General features: G+C 37.5%; 1 protein-coding gene across 2 annotated transcripts in view; it reads right to left on the bottom strand.

Moving 5' to 3' along the window:
* Positions 1 to 1544: 1544 nt before the first annotated feature.
* The window catches only part of LOC128734987 (equilibrative nucleoside transporter 1), a 44532-nt gene continuing 24111 nt past the window's right edge, over positions 1545 to 21965 (bottom strand). The window contains exons 2-7 of one of the 2 annotated variants that reach the window (XM_053829436.1): positions 12664 to 12771; positions 8058 to 8188; positions 7855 to 7994; positions 3349 to 3494; positions 3048 to 3280; positions 1545 to 2985 (exon numbers count right to left, since the gene is read on the bottom strand). In XM_053829436.1, coding sequence (XP_053685411.1) covers positions 2341 to 2985; positions 3048 to 3280; positions 3349 to 3494; positions 7855 to 7994; positions 8058 to 8188; positions 12664 to 12771 — 1403 coding nt within the window. In that variant the 3' untranslated portion in view covers positions 1545 to 2340. The remainder of the gene's footprint in view (positions 2986 to 3047; positions 3281 to 3348; positions 3495 to 7854; positions 7995 to 8057; positions 8189 to 12663; positions 12772 to 21965) is intronic. The other variant, XM_053829427.1, reaches the window with a different exon arrangement.

Here is a 21965-nt window from a genome sequence, read left to right as displayed (position 1 = left end):
CGCCATCGATAATTTCGATAGCACTTATGCTTATGTTTCAATTATGCTTTAATGACGCCTCTTTGATTACAAGCTTATTGTTGTGTTCTTTTTGAGCAATTTATATACTCTCGCGTGCAGTCTCCATTTCAACTTTTATTGTCCGCAAACGTAAACATTGCTTGATTGGTTTTTACTCTTATTTTATTTGCTTATCAAAATGTGGCGAACAACAGCTGCCACGTTGCTTCTCTATTTAGTACATAAGTTTGGTATAAATGTATCAAAAAACTAGCGCGACAAGTGTCTAAAAAGTTGTGAAGGATCCAAATTTGATTATTGTCATAGTGTGGTTCCTTGTGTTATTTTGCTTTGGTGAAGAATATCCGATAGGATCTAAAGATATATACTCCGTTTATTGTTTTTTTTTCAGCTGAATGAAATTGATTGCATATTTCAACAAAGCTTATTTAAAGATGTACAAGAACTGGATATTCTGTCATACCATGAGATCATAAATATTTATAATTACTATGAGTAGAGCTGATACTTTTAGTATGGAGTAAAAATCTGCATGACTCAAAACAGGGTAATATTTTACTGTAATACAAAATTTTACTAGGTAAGATTATTACTTATTTTATCGAGAAGATATGTTTGCATCTATCTAATCGTATCTAATATGCTAGAAGTTACTTTTGACTCCAGCGAATAGGCGCTCTTAGAATATTGAGAAGTTTTATGTCATAAAAAGCATATGCGCTATCATGATTGATATGCCAATTTTGAGCAGATTGCTTTTTATGAAATTAATGTGTGCACGTATTTGTTGTTGTACGTTAGAATTATTCACGGAAGAGACAGTTAGCAGATCGTCTACAGAGGTTATGCCCGAAGGATGGTCTTCCCAATCGTCGTACACTAGTGTATAAGGATCAAAAACTATATAAGAAAAATATTCAACTAAATCAGTGAAACTATACATATTTGTGAAGAAGGATTATATTAACAGCCTCATCGTAGAGCCATACTACTCTTAGTGCATAACTTCGCTCATATAATTTATATTTTCTAAAATAAAAAAAAATTAGGCTTTTCTTTCAAATTTTGAAATTCAAGCCTAATGTTCAATGTTTTTTACAACTTATTTAAGAATTATATCGTAGAATAGTATTCACGGCAAAAAGTAAAAATGGGATTAGGAGAAGTTACATTTCAAGAAAAGGATGTGCGATAATGAGGCAATTTTTTTCTATCCTGTATATTTGGCGCTTAACTAAATATGTTAATTAATTAATTCATAATTGTAAAAATTAAAAAAAGAAATTTATAAATTTATAAATAAACAGATATCAGGCTTATACTACAGACAACGCTACGTTCTTAAATAAAAGTTTAAAATACAAATGTAATGAGTTATGTAATGAGAACAGTTCAGATAAAATTATTTGATAAGTAAAAGATATACGTCAAAGAAGATTAGAAGAAGAATCAGCTTAGATTTAACCTTCTCTGTCTCGCGGTAGTAAAGGTTCAAAGAATTTGAATACAACTATATTTGTTGCAGAACGTAATTGAATCGATATTGTCATATATATATTTATGAACAACCTCCAGATAGTCGAAAATGTTGGATTGACCGTACACCCGTTGGACAGAGAGAGTTAACGTTATAAGCGACATGGGGAACATTCTTCAAACAATTTCAAGTAAGAGCTTTTGTTTGTAAAAAAATATACTTTCTTGTAAAACATTAACACTATTACAAACCAATTTCGACTGTATCGAACTTAATTGATAACGAAATCTTAACTAAACAATGAATGTTACACAAGATGAGAGCAATACAATGCTTGTAACCGTACGATATTCAAATACATAAAAGCAAATTCAAATACAGCTGATTCAAATACAGCATTCGCTTGAATCCTAACTGAATAATCTATGCTAGCACGAACACGTCGATAAAACCATAAGAAGGGAAACACCTATAAAAATCTATCAGTCATCTACATTATCTTCGTTTTAATGATAATTTGAAGATAAATTAGTAAAACACAGAATAAGATAATGTAAACTTAATCTTTGACGCTCTTAGGAAGTGCGTAATTAATTTTGGTTTTGAATCTGGCCAAGTATACAGAATGTTTTCGGATCCCGTTTAATTGTGCTTCTGCAGTCATGTGCCGTGTTGAAAATCTATAGTTTTCAATAAACGAAAGAAAGCATTTTTAAAATGTCTGTTGCTAAGTAGCAACATACCAAGTGTAGTGTAGATTGTAGAAGACCGCCTGGTGACGGGCGCCTGGATAAGTTGATCTAGCTATTCAGAGCTAGCAAACCAACTCCCCAGCGCCAGCCCTAGTGCAGCCAATCGAGGAAATTGTATTGCACAACCCATGGGAAAACCATCGAAAACAGAATACCGGTAAAAATACCGGTGATGAGCATAGCCGCGGCAAACATACCCGCAGTTACAGCATGTTGCGATTCTACACTTTGCGGAGTGTACATCATACCTAGAGAGCTGAGATATCCGGATGAGTAAGCCATTACTACAGCCACTCCCCAGTAAACCCAGTCGCTATTTATATAGATCGGCAGAACGCGCTCAATTCCAAGTGGTCGGTAGTTGCAAAACAAGAATAGTGGCAAGAATACGACACGAAGAATTACTGGCCACACCAGGTACTTCGGTTTGGGCCATGTTATCCAAGAAGTTGTCAAGCTACCCAGCATGGCAAATACGTTGAAGGTAAGGAAGCATGTGATACTCACAAACAGATCGTCACCAATCGGGAAATCCGTATCTGACCGTTTGACATCCGAATGAACTGCTGGAAACACGGCTAACGTAATAAAAAATACAAAAAATACATTGAACAGCTGAGGGAATGCCTGCTTGAAGATAGTCCAGTAGGGTGGCCGTCCATCAACATTGATTCCAGCTCGTTTATGAGTTTCGTGTTCCTTTTCTTTCAGCATTTCATGGTATCGGTAAAATTTCTAAGAAAAAGAAAATTATTTTACTTCATAAAAGTCACGTTAACGATGTTATCGATGCTTACGTTTAAAGGCAATGCGAAGTAGGTATCGAAGCACAGTAACAATACGAACATCGCTGTGATAAAATAGTAAATAGCTGCGGTACGAACTGAGGAAGCAAACTGCGAGCTGAGGATTGCGATGATCGATGCAAACGTTCCACTAATATTGGATCCTAGCACGACAGCACCAGTATATTTGAAAGGCAACTTGGCAACCATTCCGTAAACCGTGTTTTGATAGATCCCTCCTGCCACTGTTTCAAACGAAAACAACTCGTTTAGAACGATATATGACTATTGCATACAATCGAATTCTACTTACTGTTCAGAATTACAACCGTTATCATAGTAATCCAGAAGAAGGCTCCGGGCCACTCGGATGAATCAATCATGGCAAGAACCACTGTTACAACGAATACTATGACTTCAATCAGAATGCTGTAGACGATGCGTTTCGTCAAATTTCCACTAAAATGAAATAAGAAAGGATTGCACTAGCTTCTTTTTTATTTAGCATCCTAAAATATTAAAACCATCAAATCTATCTATTTGGAATAATCGTGTATATTGGTCAACTTTGTTTATTTCAAACGTATGCAATGCGTTCAAAAAGATCCATTTTATTCACTATTTTATTCCTTACTTAGTCTTCAGCTAAGGATTTTCGTACAGATGGTTTAATTTTTACAAGTCTTAATCTAAATACAGATGTTGTTGCTGGTATAACCCACTGGATTCAAGGGAAGACTGGTTAAAGAAATTAACATTGCTCGTATGCTGTGGTGGTACTCCATGGAAGCGGACGAAGTGCGAAATCCGTTGCTTTTTGGAGTCGTTCAATACTATTTTGAAGTTATTTTGATATAGTTTCCAAACCTAATTTCCGTATTCGAGAATGCTTCGTACTGCTTGCAAGTAGGAGAATAAAGACTTCAAGTCAGCACCAACTTTTCAAAAAGGACTGGCACGTCACAAATCTTTCGCATGATTGTGAGGAAAGTGCTGCTAGAGCCAAAGACGCTACTGATGGCTCTGGTAGCACGGAGTAGCATTTCGCCTTCTCACTGCGCAGCTGGTGCTAACGGGCGCGCAATGGGCTAGTTTGTCTAGCCATTCTGGCAGCCATTAAGCCACGACCAATCATACAGATCTCGGCAAATAAGTCAGTCACATTCGATATCGCGTATCTATCACATGTCAAATAAAGAGTGATCTGTCCGTTAATAAAAGTTTACAAAAAACCTCAAAGTGTTTGTCATCGTTACGTATACTTAAAATAAATCAAGTGTGTGACACAAATGTAATTCTCCTTGCCACCCGTGAACACCCGGAAACACCTACGGGGCTGCTATGTATACGACTTAACATTTTACTATAGTCATTGCGCTAATTCGCATTCCGTGTGAACCGAACTTGGTACATCATCTACATCGTCTATGGTACATCGTCTGACGCATTCTTTTAGTATTGACGCCACATTACTCGTTTGGAGTAATAACAACAAGCTGGAACGAAATCCAGCCTACTGGTGAAGGCTGAATAATTAGTATGAATGTGGCGTAAATACTAGAAGAATGCGTCAGACGATAGCTGAAGAGTAGTAGGCTGAGACGTTACGCGATATATTCATCAGTTTCATTATTTCACCGAAAATTTTCAACTAAACCTGAAGATAGTGATCTTGCGGTGACTTAAAATCAAAGAATATTCACATATCTAGAATTGGTAGTTGTTATTTGTTGAGCGTATTCAGGTGTTAGGTGCTCGATCAAATGAAAATATCAAATTTATAACAGGATGAGGTCTAAATAACCAGTATTTTATAACAAAATCTCCTTATTGTTTTGCTAAAAAGTTGCTCTCGTTAGTAGTTAAACTTACAAAAATTGTTACAAAATTTGCTCCAGGCATATCATAATTGTGATAATTCTGGTTCTAATTTGATCTAGTTTATATCAAGATGAGTTACAAAAATCAGTATTCTGTCCTGCTGCATAACCAAATTGCAACAAGGCGTGTTATAAGTAACAGAACGAGATTGAATCTTGGTGGAAAATTTTGTGTGTCGTAAATTTTTCTCTCACATTTATAGCAAAGTTTGATAGAGATATCAATTGGAGCTACAATTCTGTAATATTTTTCTTAGAATCATCTGATCGGGATGGTCTACGGCTAAACATTTTAAAATAAGTAAAACACTGTCTAGATTATCAACCTTCATACAATGTCGATTTTTCGAACGGTTTTCATAGTTTTATTATCTATACCTATAAAGAAGGATTTCTGTCTGTCTGTCTGTCTGTCTGTCCTGTGTTCCTTATAGAATCAAAAACTACTGAACCAATCGGCGTGAAAATTTGCATGTAGAGGTTTTTGGGGCCAGGAAAGGTTTTAGTGATGGTTAGAGACCCCTCCCCCCACTAAGAGGGGGGGCTCCCATACAAATGAAACACAAATTTCTGCATAACTCGAGAACTAATCAAGCAAATAGAACCAAATTTGGCATGTGGGTGTTTTCGGTGACAAAAATTTATTCTAGGGTAATTTGAGACCCCTCCCCTCTTTATAAGGGGAATTATAACTCCTCTCCCCTTTAAGAGGGGGGGGTTTCCATACAAATTTCCTCATAACTCGAGAACTAATCAAGCAAATGGAACCAAATTTGGCATGTGAAAGTTTTCGAGGGCAAGAAAATTTTCTATGTTGAATTAGGACCCCTCCTCACTTTAAGAGGGGGGGCTTCTGTACAAATGAAATACCAATTTCCTCATAACTCGAGAACTAATCAAGCAAATGGAACCAAATTTGGCATGTGTGTGTTTTTGGAGACAAAATTTTTTTCTATGATGAATTGGGACCCCTCCCCACTTTAAGTGGGGGGGGGGGCTCCTATACAAACGAAATACAAATTTCCTTATAACTCGAAGCTAATCCAGCAAATGGAACCAAATTTGGCATGTAGGTGTTTTTGAAGGCAAGAATTTTTTCTATGATAAATAAGAACCTCTCCCCACTTTAGGAGGGGGGGCTCCTATACAAATGAAATACAAATTTCCTCATAACTCGAGAACTAATCAAGCAAATAGAACCAAATTTGGCATGTGGGTGTTTTCGGTGACAAGAATTTATTCTATGGTAAATTGAGACCCCTCCCTCTTTATAAGGGGAATTGTAACTCCTCTCCCGTTTAAGAGGGGGGGCTTCCATACAAATTTCCTCATAACTCGAGAACTAATCAAGCAAATGGAACCAAATTTGGCATGTGAAGGTTTTCGAGGGCAGGAAAATTTTCTACGGTGAATTAGGACCCCTCCCCACTCTAAGCGGGGGGGGCTCCTGTACAAATGAAATACAAATTTCCTCCTAACTCGAGAACTAATCAAGCAAATAGAACAACATTTGGCATGTGGGTGTTTTTTTTGGTGACAAGAATTTATTCTATGGTGAATTGAGACCCCTCCCCTCTTTATAAGAGGAATTATAACTCCTCTCCCCTTTAAGAGGGGGGGCTTCCATACAAATTTCCTCATAACTCGAGAACTAATCAAGCAAATGCAACCAAATTTGGCATGTGAAGGTTTTCGAGAGCAAGAAAATTTTCTATGGTGAATTAGGACCCCTCCCCACTTTAAGAGTAGGGGCTCCTGTACAAATGAAATACAAATTTCCTCATAACTCGAGAACTAATCAAGCGAATTGAACCAAATTTGGCATATGTGTGTTTTTGGAGACAATTTTTTTTTCAATGATGAATTGGGACCCCTCCCCACTTTAGGAGGGGGGGTCCTATACAAACGAAATACAAATTTCCTCATAACTCGAGAACTAATCCAGCAAATGGAACCAAATTTGGCGTGTAGGTGTTTTTGGAGGCAAGAATTTTTTCTGTGATGAATTAGGACCTCTTCCCACATTAGGAGGGGGGCTCCAATGCAAATGAAATACAAATTTCCCCATAACTCGAGAACTAATCAAGCAAATAGAACCAAATTCGGCATGTGGAGGTTTTTGGAGGCAAAAATATTTTCTACGGTGAATTAGGATCCTTCCACACTTCAAGAGGGGGGGCTTCTACACAAATGAAATACAAATTTCCTTATAATTCGAGAACTAATCAAGCAAATGGAACCATATTTGGCATGTGGGTGTTTTTGGAGGCAACCATTTTTCCCATTATGAATTAGGACTTCTTACCTTTTTAGGAGGGGGGGGCTCCCATTCAAACGAAATACAAATTTGCTCATAACTTTAGAACTAATCAAGCAAATGGAACCAAATTTGGGATGTGAGAGTTTTAGATGGCAGAATTTTTTTTCTGTGGTGTATTACGACCCCTTTCCCTTTTAAGAGGGTGGGCTCCCATACAAATGAAATACAAATTTCCTTATAATTTGAGTACTAATCAAGCAAATGGAACCAAATTTAGCATGTAGGAGATTTTTGAGTCTTGAATTTATTTTATGATAGTTAGAGACCTCTTACCCCTGTGGTAGGGGGATATGGACTCTCATACAAATAAAACAGAAATTTTTGCGAAACTCAAAAACTAATCCAACTCGAGCAATTCGAGACTCTTCCATAAAACATTAATCAATAACAAGACCACAAAAACTATCTATAGTAACACTAGATCATTCAGGACGAGCCGGTCGCGAGTGTTGCCGGTGACCCGCCGTCGGAAGCGCCGCCCACTGGGGGCTTGCAAAACTCGAGATAGTGACAAAGATCATCCGAGATTCATGATTTATGTACAACACAGGTTAATTTGTGGCAATACGAAGTTTGTCGGGTCAGCTAGTAATTGAATAAAGTAAATGGCAACACTTACCCGAGATTCATGAAGATGTTTAACCAATTAAACAACAAATTGGGAATCTGCGATGCAAACCCAACATAGGACAGGAAGTAGGTACCATATTCAGATTCAACTCCGGTATAATTTTGACTCAGTTTATAATCTACGAAGTACTGGAATAGAAAAAGATACTTAGAAATTAGGAAATTCAGATAAAAGTTACAATAAAAGCTCACCGATTTGGCAGTGATGAACATATTCCATGGCATCAGCGTACCCACGCCGTGGATCATAAGCGTCAGGAACACGAGCAGCAGTTTGTCGCGGGGCGGATGTAACTCCATTTTGGCCCGTTCCATAGTGACCCCTGCGAAGAATCCAAATCGGATTAGCAAATAGTACACGGTAAAAATCATTTCGATCGGCGGACGGACGCAGGGAATACAGTCGGCCTGCTAGGATGGTTGCACTTTTTGGAATGCAGAATCAGACAGGATGGAAAAGGTAAAAGCGCTGCCACCGGAATCCAGTAGCCAACGAATAAGCGATCAAAAACATGGAAGACCTAAGGACAAGGAGCAACGAGAAGATGGATGCTCAACATTGAATACCTGAAGACAAGAAGAAACGAAAGGACGGACGCTCTCAATTATATATAATCGAAGGCATGTATTCGCTTATACACGAAGAAAATAACATGCACGCTAAATTGAAAGTTTACTTTTTCCTCTGTTTGCAACAAAATGTAATGAATACATATAATTCAACAAATTTCTTGCTTTTCATGCCGGGCGCTTATTACATTCTCGATCAATTGTTTGATTATAGAATCATTAAAGATTAAGAGAATTACGATACTGTTGTACATAATGTACAACGATTAGACCGCGTCCCTAAGCTAATCGACATTTCAGGTACATAGGAATCCTTGAACCGATTGATTAGGAAATAGCGCACGAGGCCAATACCGTGTGGCAGAACTAATCGATTGACATGATACTGCTCATCACCGAACCACAAAATCATTTAGTATTGAGTAATCATAATTATTGTGATTGAAAGTAATAAAAAAATCTTTTACAGTGTATTTATTGAAATACATCCTCAGAGTCGAAGAGAACAAGACTTATAAAAATGAAAAAAAAAAAAAACTCGCGGGAAGAGACCGGGTAGTAAATTATTGGTGCATTCCTTTGCTCATCCAACGGGTATTGTTTGGATATTGTTAATTTTTTGTTGAAATTATTGTTTACTATCATCACGTAAAATGTCTTCCACTTTTCTAGGGATTTGGTTAAAATCTACCAATGAACCGATGAAACCAATCGATTGTAACTAGTATTACAAAATAAGCTAAATGCTATAACACTAAGCTAAGCTCTACCTACCTACAATGCGAATTTTTTATATTTACTCCATTTATGTATTTTTTTAACTCGATATAGTAGGTACTGACATAAACGTGACCGATTTATATTATTTGCATTTATTTTTCAATATGCTCCTCAATACAATTTATTTGTACTTTGATATGGAAGTTTTTTGTTTGAAGACTAAATTTTTAATTTGCTAGATGTCCAAAAGAATTCAAAAATATTTTCAAACCTGTTTTGCGTTTATCTCAATCGTATCGGGAATGTTATCGTTAGGGCCTTAATTCCTGAAAATTCTAAGAAAACGACGATCAAATTGAAAACAAATCTGGCGAATTCCAGACTTCTACTGTGAATTTAATTTATTCATCGGACACCTGACGCGAACGATGAATTATTGTCGCTATACGTGCATGTGGAGCTTTCGGCGAAAACGATGCAGACCGATGCAAAATATGAAACGCAAGCATTTACAGGCCGAAACAACGATTTTCTGACCCCAGTTTTCGTATGCAGACTAAGTACAGTGTAAAATGCTAAGAAAAAATCGGTCAAAATTATAGTAGTGATTACTAATGCATGTAATGCATTACATTACGAATGCAATATTACCCGCCAAAACTCATAATGCTCCCCTCACCAAACGGATCGCAAACTGCCCGAAAGTGGCTTGCCGGTATTTTGGCCTACTCATGGACAATAACCTTCTTTAGCGTCCCGAGGCTGGTGTGTGTTTAGCTCAGACCATGCTCTCCAAAATGGCTCAGAGAGAATAGGGATTTGTATCTGATAAATTCGACAGCCATTGGCAGTTCGAAACATTGTTCAGCCTTTCAGCCAACCTTTTGTTGAAACGTCCATGGTCTACTCTATAGAACTTGTAAGGCTTCCCGAATAAAAATGTATAGCGAAAAAACATTAAATTTCACTGTTACAAACATTGAAAAATTTCGAAAAACCACATTGCAACAGTGAAAATCTTTGTAAAAGTTACACTGAAGTTACCATGAATATCGCTGTTTTCACAGTAAATTTTAATGGAAACCGCCAATTTTACAGCGAATAAGGGGGTGATTAAGTGATGTAACACTAAATTTTTCGGCTTTTTCCCATACAAATAAAAACCAAAAACAGTAAAATTTATGGTACATTCACTATAAGTTTTACACTGTTTTACAACGAAGTTACAATGAAATTTAAGGTGAGTTCTGAAATAAAAATTGTAGGCTTTCGGATTATTAGGACAAAATAAAACCGGCTAATTAATTACGGTATTTCATGTTTTTTAAAAGATTTTATGACAATGAATTTGATAGGCTTCGAACTATTATAATTTTTGAGCCGCATTCATCGCTCATATTAGGAAAGTATTAGGGGTCAGTACAACTACATAAACAAATTCCGCTCTTTCCCATTTATGCCTTATCTCAATCTGTTAGATCCTATCGACTCTTTGTTTCATTACTGTCTTCTATCGTTCCCTTTGTCAATTGTAAAATCTACCGTTATAAACACCCATATTCTGTATTTCGAACGAGTTGAAATATTTCGATCGACTTGGCAAATATTTCGTTCGAGTTGTTTTTTCATATGAAGATCTTTCGTTCGAGCCGCTGTTTTTTCGAACGAAATGTCAGTTTCGAACGAAACATAAACCCATTCGAAATACAGAATAGGGGTGAAAAACTTAATTGTATGCCTGACACCTCATTCGATGTCAAGACGTAGAAACAACGAGGTTGGTCTATTCCATAGGAACGGAGCCTTTCCCCCGAACAACCGCGTTAAGAATCGCGGCTAATATGTTGACAGACGAACAAGTAAGCCGCAAGCGCCTGCATAATGTCGTCGTCCCGTCAGTAAAACGAATTAGATTAAACTTCTCGATCGGTGGTTTCTACAGTAGACGGAGGAAGAGACACAATTTGTGTCTACAAATAACTCAACCTGCCAAGGATTGGACCTTAGATAGAGATTATTTCGTGCTTCTAAACAATTTGCATTGTTGCCGAATTATATGAAAAATTTTCCAAGAACGGTACAGTGAAGTTACAGCATAAAGTGTAGTAAACAATAAAATTCATTGTAATCGTAAAGTTTTTACTTTAATATGAAAAGTGAAGTTACAGCATAAAATGTTGTAAACAGTAAAATTCATAGTAACCGTAATGTTTTTACATTAATATTCGTTATGCATTTCTACCCGGGTTGATCTTAGACTCATTTTTCAAAATGTGTAAAGTGTTGCGATCGGATATTTCCAGTTCGTTAACCATCTGACTGGAATTTCATCGTAGATTTAGCTTAGGTCGCTTCTTCACTTTTCTAACCACGAACAATCGCTGGTTTTGATTTTTCTGCTAAATAAATTGTAATCAGACTATTACATTTGAATTCCATCGCTTAATTTTTTTTTGTATTCTCACAAAACAAAAAAACTTGGATGCTTCTAAACAATGTTCCGAACTGTCATTCTGCGACAATGGTCTGAAGTTGGTTACACTTCGAGTGTCACACCCTGTAGTTACCTGCAGGAGTGCAGGCCCATTAGCGTGCGGTTGGCCAGACTGCCAAGGGAACTAGCGCTTGAGGTACCAAAAAGTGCATGAACAACAGCAGTTGCAATAAATAAAGTTCTGGATATGGAGGGCCATGCGAATCATGATGATTATATTACCCGAAGTTCTCTCGTTTTACGTTCAAAATTGGAACTAACGTCCTCTTTTTTTATGTCCAAATTTGAATTAACGTCCTCTCGTTTTACATACAAAATTTTAATTTACATCTTCCCGTTTTACATCCAAAATTTGAGTTACCGTCGTCGTCAAAAATTATTAGGCGGTTTTAAAAAAATCGAAATAACATCTTTTCTTTTTACGACCAAAATTTGAATTAACGTCCTCTTTTTTACGACGTCCCCCGAATAGTGGACGTAAAACGAGGTTTGAGTGTAGTTAAATAAGCAAAATCGGTGCACTAAGTGCAGGGCACTCTTGCTTATAATCTTAGATTATTAAGAGAACTCTTTGATTTCCGCATCCATGAGTAAAAGTATGCCATCAGCACTATCTACTGGCAGCAGGGTTTACTAGACTATTATAGTCTTTGTGTCGCCTTCTCATTTCACACAAGTGTTAGTGACAGATGATATTGCTAAACGTGTACATATGAGAACGCTTTACAAACACTATTACAAGTTAGTAAATCCTCTTGCCGTCCGGAGCCACTTTAGTAACGATTGAATTTGCAAAGAGTGACGTATCTATATTCTTTAATAATCAAAGTTATAATTCTTTGCCAATAAAGCATTTTTATTTAAATTGACGAACGAATAACAAGAAATGGCATTTTAGCCATGTAGGAAAAGAGTTGGTCGATTTTGAACCAAATTTAAGAAGGTTTTCTATAATCGAATTTCCGACTTGTTTACAAATTTAGTGAAAATCATAACGAAAGAGTAATATCTCACCTTTAAAATTGAGCTCATCATTGGGAAGATTATTTTCTTCCCACGCAGGAGTAAGTCGGACGGGTTCCGATGGAAGGAATGGTGTTTTTTCCATTTCGTGGCCAAGACCTAAAACGAAATAATTTAAAAAATGCTTATAAATGGGATTTAGTACTGCCGCTATCTATACCTATAAGAGGATTTCTGTCTGTCTGTCTGTCCCTATGTTCCTTATAGAACCGAAAACTACTGAACCGATCGGAGTGAACATTTGCATGTAGGGGTTTTTGTTGCCAGGGAAGGTTCTTATGATGGTTAGAGATCCCTCCCCCCACTAAGAGGGGGCGCTCCCATACAAATGAAATAAAAATTTCTGCATAATTCGAGAACTAATCAAGCAAATGGAACAAAATTTGGCATGTGGGTGTTTTTGGTGCCAAGATTTTTTTCTATTTAGAAGGGGAATTATGACTTCTCTCCCCTTTAAGAGGGGGGGGGGGCTTCCATACAAATTATATACAAATTTTCTCATAACTCGAGAACTAATCAAGCAAATGGAACCAAATTTGGCATGTAGGGGGTTTTGGAGGCAGGAATTTTTTTGTGATGCTTTTAGTCGCCTCACCCCTGTGGTAGGGGGATAAGGACTAGAGATGGTCGGGTAGCGGAAAATTTGCCCGAAACCCGCACCCGTACCCGTACCCGCCTGGTTCGGGTCGGGTTCGGGTATTGAAAAAAAATGATTTGCGGGTTCGGGTCGGGTACGGGTTCTCAATTTTTGTTTTTGAAACCGGGTACGGGTCGGGTCGGGTATCTCTATTGACCACATTTACATTAAAGATGGTCGGGTACCCGGGCCCGTCCCGTACCCGTCGGGTTGCGGTCGGGTTCGGGTATCAAAAATAATAAACTCGCGGGTTCGGGTCGGGTACGGGTTTTTAATTTTTTTCTTGATCGGGTACGGGTCGGGTTCGGGTATTCAAATTTTCATACCCGACCATCTCTAATAAGGACTCTCATACCTATAAAACAGAAATTTTTGCGTAAATTGAAAAATAATCGAACTCGAGAAATTTTAGACTCTTCCATAAAACATTAGTCAAAAACAAGATCACTAGAAACTATCAATTAAGTTTATTTATTTTCCTAGGTCTACTGACCTCTATTACTTTCTTTTAGTGGGGTCCGAACGAGCGCAAGCGAGTAAGGACAGGATAACCCCTGCGAAATGGTACTTTCCACGAAAACATTTTCCGTGAAATGGTACATCCCGCGTAAGGTTTTTCGCGAAATGGTATTCCGCGAAACTCTATATTCCGCGTTATGGTCAACCGAGAAGTGGTGTTCCGCAAAACGGTATGCGGCGAAATGTTATATAATGATGGCGAATATTTTAATGCTATCCGCTTTATTTTAGCAGGCTAAGCAATGGGGGAGTTGTTTTCTACTTTACTGTGAGGAAAATTTGTATATTAAACCACCCATGAACTCCTCAGAAACTTGCAAAACTCGAGATTGTGACAAAGGTCATCCGAGATTCACGATTTATGAACAACACAGTTTAATTTGCGGCAATACGAAGTTTGTCAGGTCAGCTAGCAAAATATAAAACTGCCGCTACTAGAATAACAGTTCCATTTTCTATGGAGTTTCATTTATAAATGGGACTGCTGTGCGAGTAGCGGCAGAAAAGATAAGGATGTGTAGTACAAACAAAAACTTTTATCTCAGCTAACATACGCGCCGTACCAAGCTGACAAAGCCGCATAGAATTAATTCTGCGTAGCAAAACTTCAATTTGTTGCCATTCATCTTTCGTGAGTTTTTTGCAACTGTGGGATCTCAATGCTAATCATAACCTATTCAACAGTTGGTTTCCGAGAAATCACATAATTCAGCTTAATATGCAGAAAATATTATTGTGTAAAATTGTATAAGGATCCATTCATCTCAAAACGGTCCACATTAGTTGCTATTGCTGCTCTACTATTATTGTTTGGTACAAGGTGGAACACATTTGCATTTTTCTGTTAGGAGAAAGTCCTCTATGCTCGGACACTTTAGGCTTTTAAGATAAAACTCAAAAAACCGGGTTTATCTATACCTATAAAGAAGGATTTCTGTCTGTCTGTCTGTCTGTCTGTCTGTCTGTCTGTATTTTGTTCCTTATAGAATCGAAAACTACTGAACCAATCGGCGTGAAAATTTGCATGTAAAGGTTTTTGGGGCCAGGGAAGGTTTTAGTGATGGTTAGAGACCCCTCCCCCCACTAAGAGGGGGGGCTCCCATACAAATGAAACACAAATTTCTGCATAACTCGAGAACTAATCAAGCAAATAGAACCAAATTTGGCATGTGGGTGTTTTCGGTGACAAGAATTTATTCTAGGGTAATTTGAGACCCCTCCCCTCTTTATAAGGGGAATTATAACTCCTCTCCCCTTTAAGAGGGGGGGGCTTCCATACAAATTTCCTCATAACTCGAGAACTAATCAAGCAAATGGAACCAAATTTGGCATGTGTGTGTTTTTGGAGACCAAAATTTTTTCTATGATGAATTGGGACCCCTCCCCACTTTAGGAGGGGGGGCTCCTATACAAGCGAAATACAAATTTCCTCATAACTCGAGAACTAATCAAGCAAATGGAACCAAATTTGGCATGTGAAGGTTTTCGAAGGCAAGAATATTTTCTGTGATGAATTGGAACCCCTCCCTACTTTAGGAGCGGGGGCTCATATACAAGCGAAATACAAATTTCCTCATAACTCGAGAACTAATCAAGCAAATGGAACCAAATTTGGCATGTGAAGGTTTTCGAAGGCAAGAATATTTTCTATGATGAATTAGGCCCCTCCCCACTTTAAGAGGGGGGGCTCCTGTACAAATGAAATACAAATTTCCTCATAACTCGAGAACTAATCAAGCAAATGGAACCAAATTTGGCATGTGTGTGTTTTTGGAGACCAAAATTTTTTCTATGACGAATTGGGACCCCTCCCCACTTTAGGAGGGGGGGCTCCTATACAAACGAAATACAAATTTCCTCATAACTCGAGAACTAATCAAGCAAATGGAACCAAATTTGGCATGTGTGTGTTTTTGGAGACCAAAATTTTTTCTATGACGAATTGGGACCCCTCCCTACTCTAGGAGGGGGGGCTCCTATACAAGCGAAATACAAATTTCCTCATAACTCGAGAACTAATCAAGCAAATGGAACCAAATTTGGCATGTGAAGGTTTTCGAAGACAAGAATATTTTTTATGATGAATTGGGACACCTCCCCACTTTAGGAGGGGGAAGCTCCTATATAAGCTAAATATAAATTTCCTCATAACTCGAGAACTAATCAAGCAAATGGAACAAACTTTGGCATGTAGGTGTTTTTGGAGGCAAGATTTTTTTCTATGATGAATTAGGACCTCTCCTCACTTTAGTAGGGGGGGCTCCTATACAAATGAAATACAAATTTCCTCATAACTAGAGAACTAATCAAGCAAATAGAACCAAATTTGGCATGTGGAGGTTTTTGGAGGCAAAAACATTTTCTATGGTGAATTAGGACCCTTCCACACTTTAACAGAGGGGGCTTCTACACCAATGAAATACAAATCTATACCTATAAAGAAGGATTTCTGTCTGTCTGTCTGTCTGTCTGTCTGTCTGTCTGTCTGTCCTGTGTTCCTTATAGAATAAAAAACTACTGAACCAATCGGCGTGAAAATTTGCATGTAGAGGTTTTTGGGGCCAGGAAAGGTTTTAGTGATGGTTAGAGACCCCTCCCCCCACTAAGAGGGGGGGCTCCCATACAAATGAAACACAAATTTCTGCATAACTCGAGAACTATTGCTTGATTAGAACCAAATTTGGCATGTGGGTGTTTTCGGTGACAAGAATTTATTCTAGGGTAATTTGAGACCCCTCCCCTCTTTATAAGGGGAATTATAACTCCTCTCCCCTTTAAGAGGGGGGGTTTCCATACAAATTTCCTCATAACTCGAGAACTAATCAAGCAAATGGAACCAAATTTGGCATGTGAAAGTTTTCGAGGGCAAGAAAATTTTCTATGTTGAATTAGGACCCCTCCTCACTTTAAGAGGGGGGGCTCCTGTACAAATGAAATACCAATTTCCTCATAACTCGAGAACTAATCAAGCAAATGGAACCAAATTTGGCATGTGTGTGTTTTTGGAGACAAAATTTTTTTCTATGATGAATTGGGACCCCTCCCCACTTTAAGTGGGGGGGGCTCCTATACAAACGAAATACAAATTTCCTTATAACTCGAGAGCTAATCCAGCAAATGGAACCAAATTTGGCATGTAGGTGTTTTTGGAGGCAAGAATTTTTTCTATGATGAATAAGAACCTCTCCCCACTTTAGGAGGGGGGGCTCCTATACAAATGAAATACAAATTTCCTCATAACTCGAGAACTAATCAAGCAAATAGAACCAAATTTGGCATGTGGGTGTTTTCGGTGACAAGAATTTATTCTATGGTAAATTGAGACCCCTCCCTCTTTATAAGGGGAATTGTAACTCCTCTCCCCTTTAAGAGGGGGGGGGGGCTTCCATACAAATTTCCTCATAATTCGAGAACTAATCAAGCAAATGGAACCATATTTGGCATGTGGGTGTTTTTGGAGGCAACCATTTTTCCCATTATGAATTAGGACTTCTTACCTTTTTAGGAGGGGGGGGGCTCCCATTCAAACGAAATACAAATTTGCTCATAACTTTAGAACTAATCAAGTAAATGGAACCAAATTTGGCATGTGAGAGTTTTAGATGGCAGAATTTTTTTTCTGTGGTGTATTACGACCCCTTTCCCTTTTAAGAGGGTGGGCTCCCATACAAATGAAATACAAATTTCCTTATAATTTGAGTACTAATCAAGCAAATGGAACCAAATTTAGCATGTAGGAGATTTTTCAGTCTTGAATTTATTTTATGATAGTTAGAGACCGACCTCTCACCCCTGTGGTAGGGAGATATGGACTCTCATACAAATAAAACAGAAATTTTTGCGAAACTCAAAAACTAATCCAACTCGAGAAATTCGAGACTCTTCCATAAAACATTAATTAATAACAAGACCACAAAAACTATCTATAGTAACACTAGATCATTCAGGACGAGCCGGTCGCGAGTGTTGCCGGTGACCCGCCGTCGGAAGCGCCGCCCACTGGGGGGCTTGCAAAACTCGAGATAGTGACAAAGATCATCCGAGATTCATGATTTATGTACAACACAGGTTAATTTGTGGCAATACGAAGTTTGTCGGGTCAGCTAGTTACATATATTTTCACTTTAATATGGAGAAAAACAATATTATAAGCAAAAAATATTTACAACTGCTTGCAACACTTTTATGAAATTTACTTGATTCTCTTTGTTTTATTGGTTGAACCGTTCGACAGTTCTCATTTGTTTACCTTTTGTAACAAAGACGTCAAGATTGGGACACCGTAAAATCTTACAATTTACTATTGTTACATGCTTTCCGAATATTTTAATAAAGCTTTGTTTTTAAGAAATCCTAGTGTCCGGTCATAGAGACTGTCCGGCCATAGAGGACTTCCCCATACTTCAATTTAATTAAAACTAGGACTCTCACTCTTTGACTAACTTCAAAAAATAAAATATTCTAAAGCAAAAAAACATTTTTAAGGTTTGAAATTACTGTTACTGGTACAGAAGATTCATTTATTTGATCCATTCCTTATAACTAGATACTACGGTATCTAAATTTTAACTAAGTGAGAAATGCAAACATGCTGTGATTTACTCTACATAGACGGCTTTAGAGCTTTAAATCAAAGATTATCACCAAAGGTTTTTCTGGTGTTTTGAAATATGCGTGGAATACGGAAGACAAAATTTTACTTTTTCATGTTTTCATTGATTGATCCTCGTACTAGCAGCACGGACAATAAAATTTATGAATTTGACTAGCTTGAGCTAAGAATCGATCTGGAAGTATATAATCCTATTAGATTATCCTAGCACTTTTACATAGTACTTTTACTACGACCAGTTGAGTTTGGCTATAAAATGCAATATAAGGTACCACGGGGCAAGTGGGAATACGGGGTAAATGGGAACGGAGCCCATAAATCACTTCAACCTGATTTTCTCAAACTGAAGCTTTCTACAAATTGAATATGCAACTCCAACGCAAACATTAAAATTATAGTTTAATTATAATTGGCTTGCCAAACACCAAAATTAAAGCGAAGCAAATTGAAGCACCAAAGCTATAATAGAATGTACAAACGTCTGTCTTAAAAGGAAATACAGACATGCTAATATCTGCACTTTCTCTGATAGCCAAGCGACACTAAAAGCCCTTAAAGCTTTTACGTGCTCCTCAAAAATTGTCTGGGACTGCATTTGCCTCTTACGGCAACTAAGCCAGGCGAACTCGGTAAATTTATATTGGGTTCAAAAAGAACATACTATAGAGCCTAGAGAGATCTGGTTTGCGTCGCCGATCAGGGTAACAAGGTTCATAAACCAAGACATCCCTGATTGGCACCTGTCTCGCTCCAGCTACCAGCCTATCACTTCCTCAGTAAGTAACAGGTAAGCTTGAAGCGAACAGCAAAAAAAAATAAACGTGTCATACCACAATAGTTCAAAGTAATGGACACAGTGGTAAGGGTACTCAAAAGCAGAAAAAAAACATCAAAATTAAACTTTTATTTTGAGTGTCGTTTTCAATTTCCGTTTTAAGTTGGACGCACCTTTCTATAAACGATTATTTGGTCCCGGTGTTCGTAAAAGTACGTGTTTTTTTGACAATACGTAAACATTATTAGTGCATTAGTAACGAGTTACACACGAAAACTAGTTGCATAATTTGACAAACGGCATTGAATATGTGGGTCGAAATGAAGGTGGCACTTCAGAGCGCCCGGAGAAAGTGGGACCTATTAAAAACAAAGTGGTTTAGAATAAAACTTCCTATCTTATGATTTTTTTAGCTGTACTACCGAACATTTTCAGTTCAATTGCATAATATTTATATCGGTAAAGCTTCGAAATAAACCCGAAAAGGACTAAACCAAGAGGATCCAAGAAAAGAAGTCTATTAGCATGGCTTATGAGGGCTTACGAGTTTGGTTACATTCTGGTGGCACATAAACGATGTTAATTGAATCTGGTAAAGCAAAGTTGAATAATTAAGCTAATTTGCATCTTGAAGTGAAACAACAAAGCGTATTGGATGTTATAGCGTTACTATTTCGGTAATTACACAGAAAAACCGCCACGAAAATATATTTGAAGCATTACGATTGAAAGTGCTTTCTCAAAACTTTGGAAATTTAGTGAACATTATTTGTTTCAATTTGTATTCTTCCGTAAATAATCGGTAGGAATTATCGGTATCGTTTGAGAACAATTGCTGTTATGAGTGGTCGTAACAAACGTCCAGCCATGGATGAGTGTCTCGTCTGTAACAGCGACATCAAAACAGACGAAAAAAAATGTAAAATGTCTGTTCTGCAGCAATTGTCTGCATATGAAATGTGCCGGACTATCTGAGGCACGTTACAATAAAGTGCAAAAAACAACTGCTTTTATTGCTCAGCTCAATGTGAAACTGCACACACGAACAGTAAAACTAGGAGTGAACTTCTTATGTCGGTAAAGGCTTTGCAAATGACTGTCAACAATATTGATCAGAAGTGTGAAGCAAATATGGAGTGTCTGAAGAAGACTGATCAAATGAACATGAAATTTGGGTCATCACTAAATGCCCTCACTATAGCCCAAACGGAAATGCAAAAATCTGTACATGATTTTTTACAAAATGTTAATCTAAATAATAATCTAATTGTTACTCATAAGTCACCTAACGAAATATTTACCAAAAACACTTTGAATGTGCTTTCAATTAACGTTAATTCCATTAGAAATAAAGTTAATGAATTAGAATTATACGTATCTAGTTATCAATCTACTATCCATATCATTTGCATTACGGAGATGCGGCTGTCTCCTGCAGACTTGTATATATGCCATCTAAAAGACTATGTTGAGGTACGCTTGTCCGAGAACGTCGAGATCCGGTGGCGGTGCATGTATGTTCATTCATCGCTCCGTTGTCTTTGAGACGCTAATTATTGAAGAGTTTCTTGAGGGAAGTTTAATAGTAGTTGCACTTCGATTCCCAAAAATTAAAATACCGCCATCCGGGGCGAGATTGTGCCAAAAAAGCACAGGTTTTTGTTCTTTAGCTTAGTATACACACAATGTAGGAGCTAAGTTGATTTCAACACCCCCCTTCTAGGGGGTGACATTGTGCCAAAAACATAAAGTTAGGCTAAAAACCTAAACAGTGAACATTAGTATGTTTATAAACAATACACATAAATATCAGTATAAAGTAGTTCATATGGGGCCGTCCATGAACTAAGTGGACTATTAAGGGCAGGGGGTCGGCCAAAAATAACGCATCATACAAAAAGTATGAACGAAAATGACCCGGAGAGGTCTGAAAAACTAAAAATGAGTTTGTAATCAATGGGCAGCCTTTATATAGCGAGTAGCGTTTCTAGGGTTAACAAGGGAGAGATATATGAAGGGGTATATCCTAAGGGGGCATACCTATTTGATCATTTAACAAAAGTAACCATTACTTCGTTCGAGAACCTGCGGCCGCAGAACATGTGGCCTATCCCACCCCCCTCCCCGCTCCTTAAAACTGACAGTTTGTACACGGTACAATATATTCGTCTTATATTCAAAGTGTTTATTCAAAGTATCTGAAATTTCCAGAGAAAAAGTAAAAATTAGTTTGAATTATTTAGCATACCTATGATGCTGTTTGCTCCAAAATGGATGATGCAATCTAATCTGTCAAAATATTGTGCTCAATAGTAAAGAATGTGAGTGTACTAGTGTATACTGACGTATTTTTGTTGTGTATGTGAAATCCACAAATTGGATCGATCAGTATAGCTTGGCACAATCTCACCCCCGTGAAGCTCGAAAAGTACAAAGTTTCGAAAAATATTATTCTCGTAATCAACACTTATCCAACGCATAATAACCTTTCAATACATTGTAAATGATTAGTTTATATACCTTCAAAATAGCAAGTTGATGCGATTTCTAGTTTGGGTTGGTTAATGCAGGACATTTTTTACAAGCGTTATTTCCGAGTATTTTTGATCGCGAACTTTGAAACCCTGTTTAGGCTAAATGGTTTGCTAATATTATCTATGTTCCATTCTAAGTTATGAATAAATATGTTATGTTTATCATCATTTTGAATTTAGGTCACCAGTTTCTATAGATATGATAAATTTTCACAA

The sequence above is a fragment of the Sabethes cyaneus genome, chromosome 1 (genome assembly GCF_943734655.1).
Source record: "Sabethes cyaneus chromosome 1, idSabCyanKW18_F2, whole genome shotgun sequence".
Taxonomy (NCBI): Eukaryota; Metazoa; Arthropoda; class Insecta; order Diptera; family Culicidae; genus Sabethes; species Sabethes cyaneus.
This window is presented reverse-complemented; position numbering and strand designations above follow the sequence as displayed.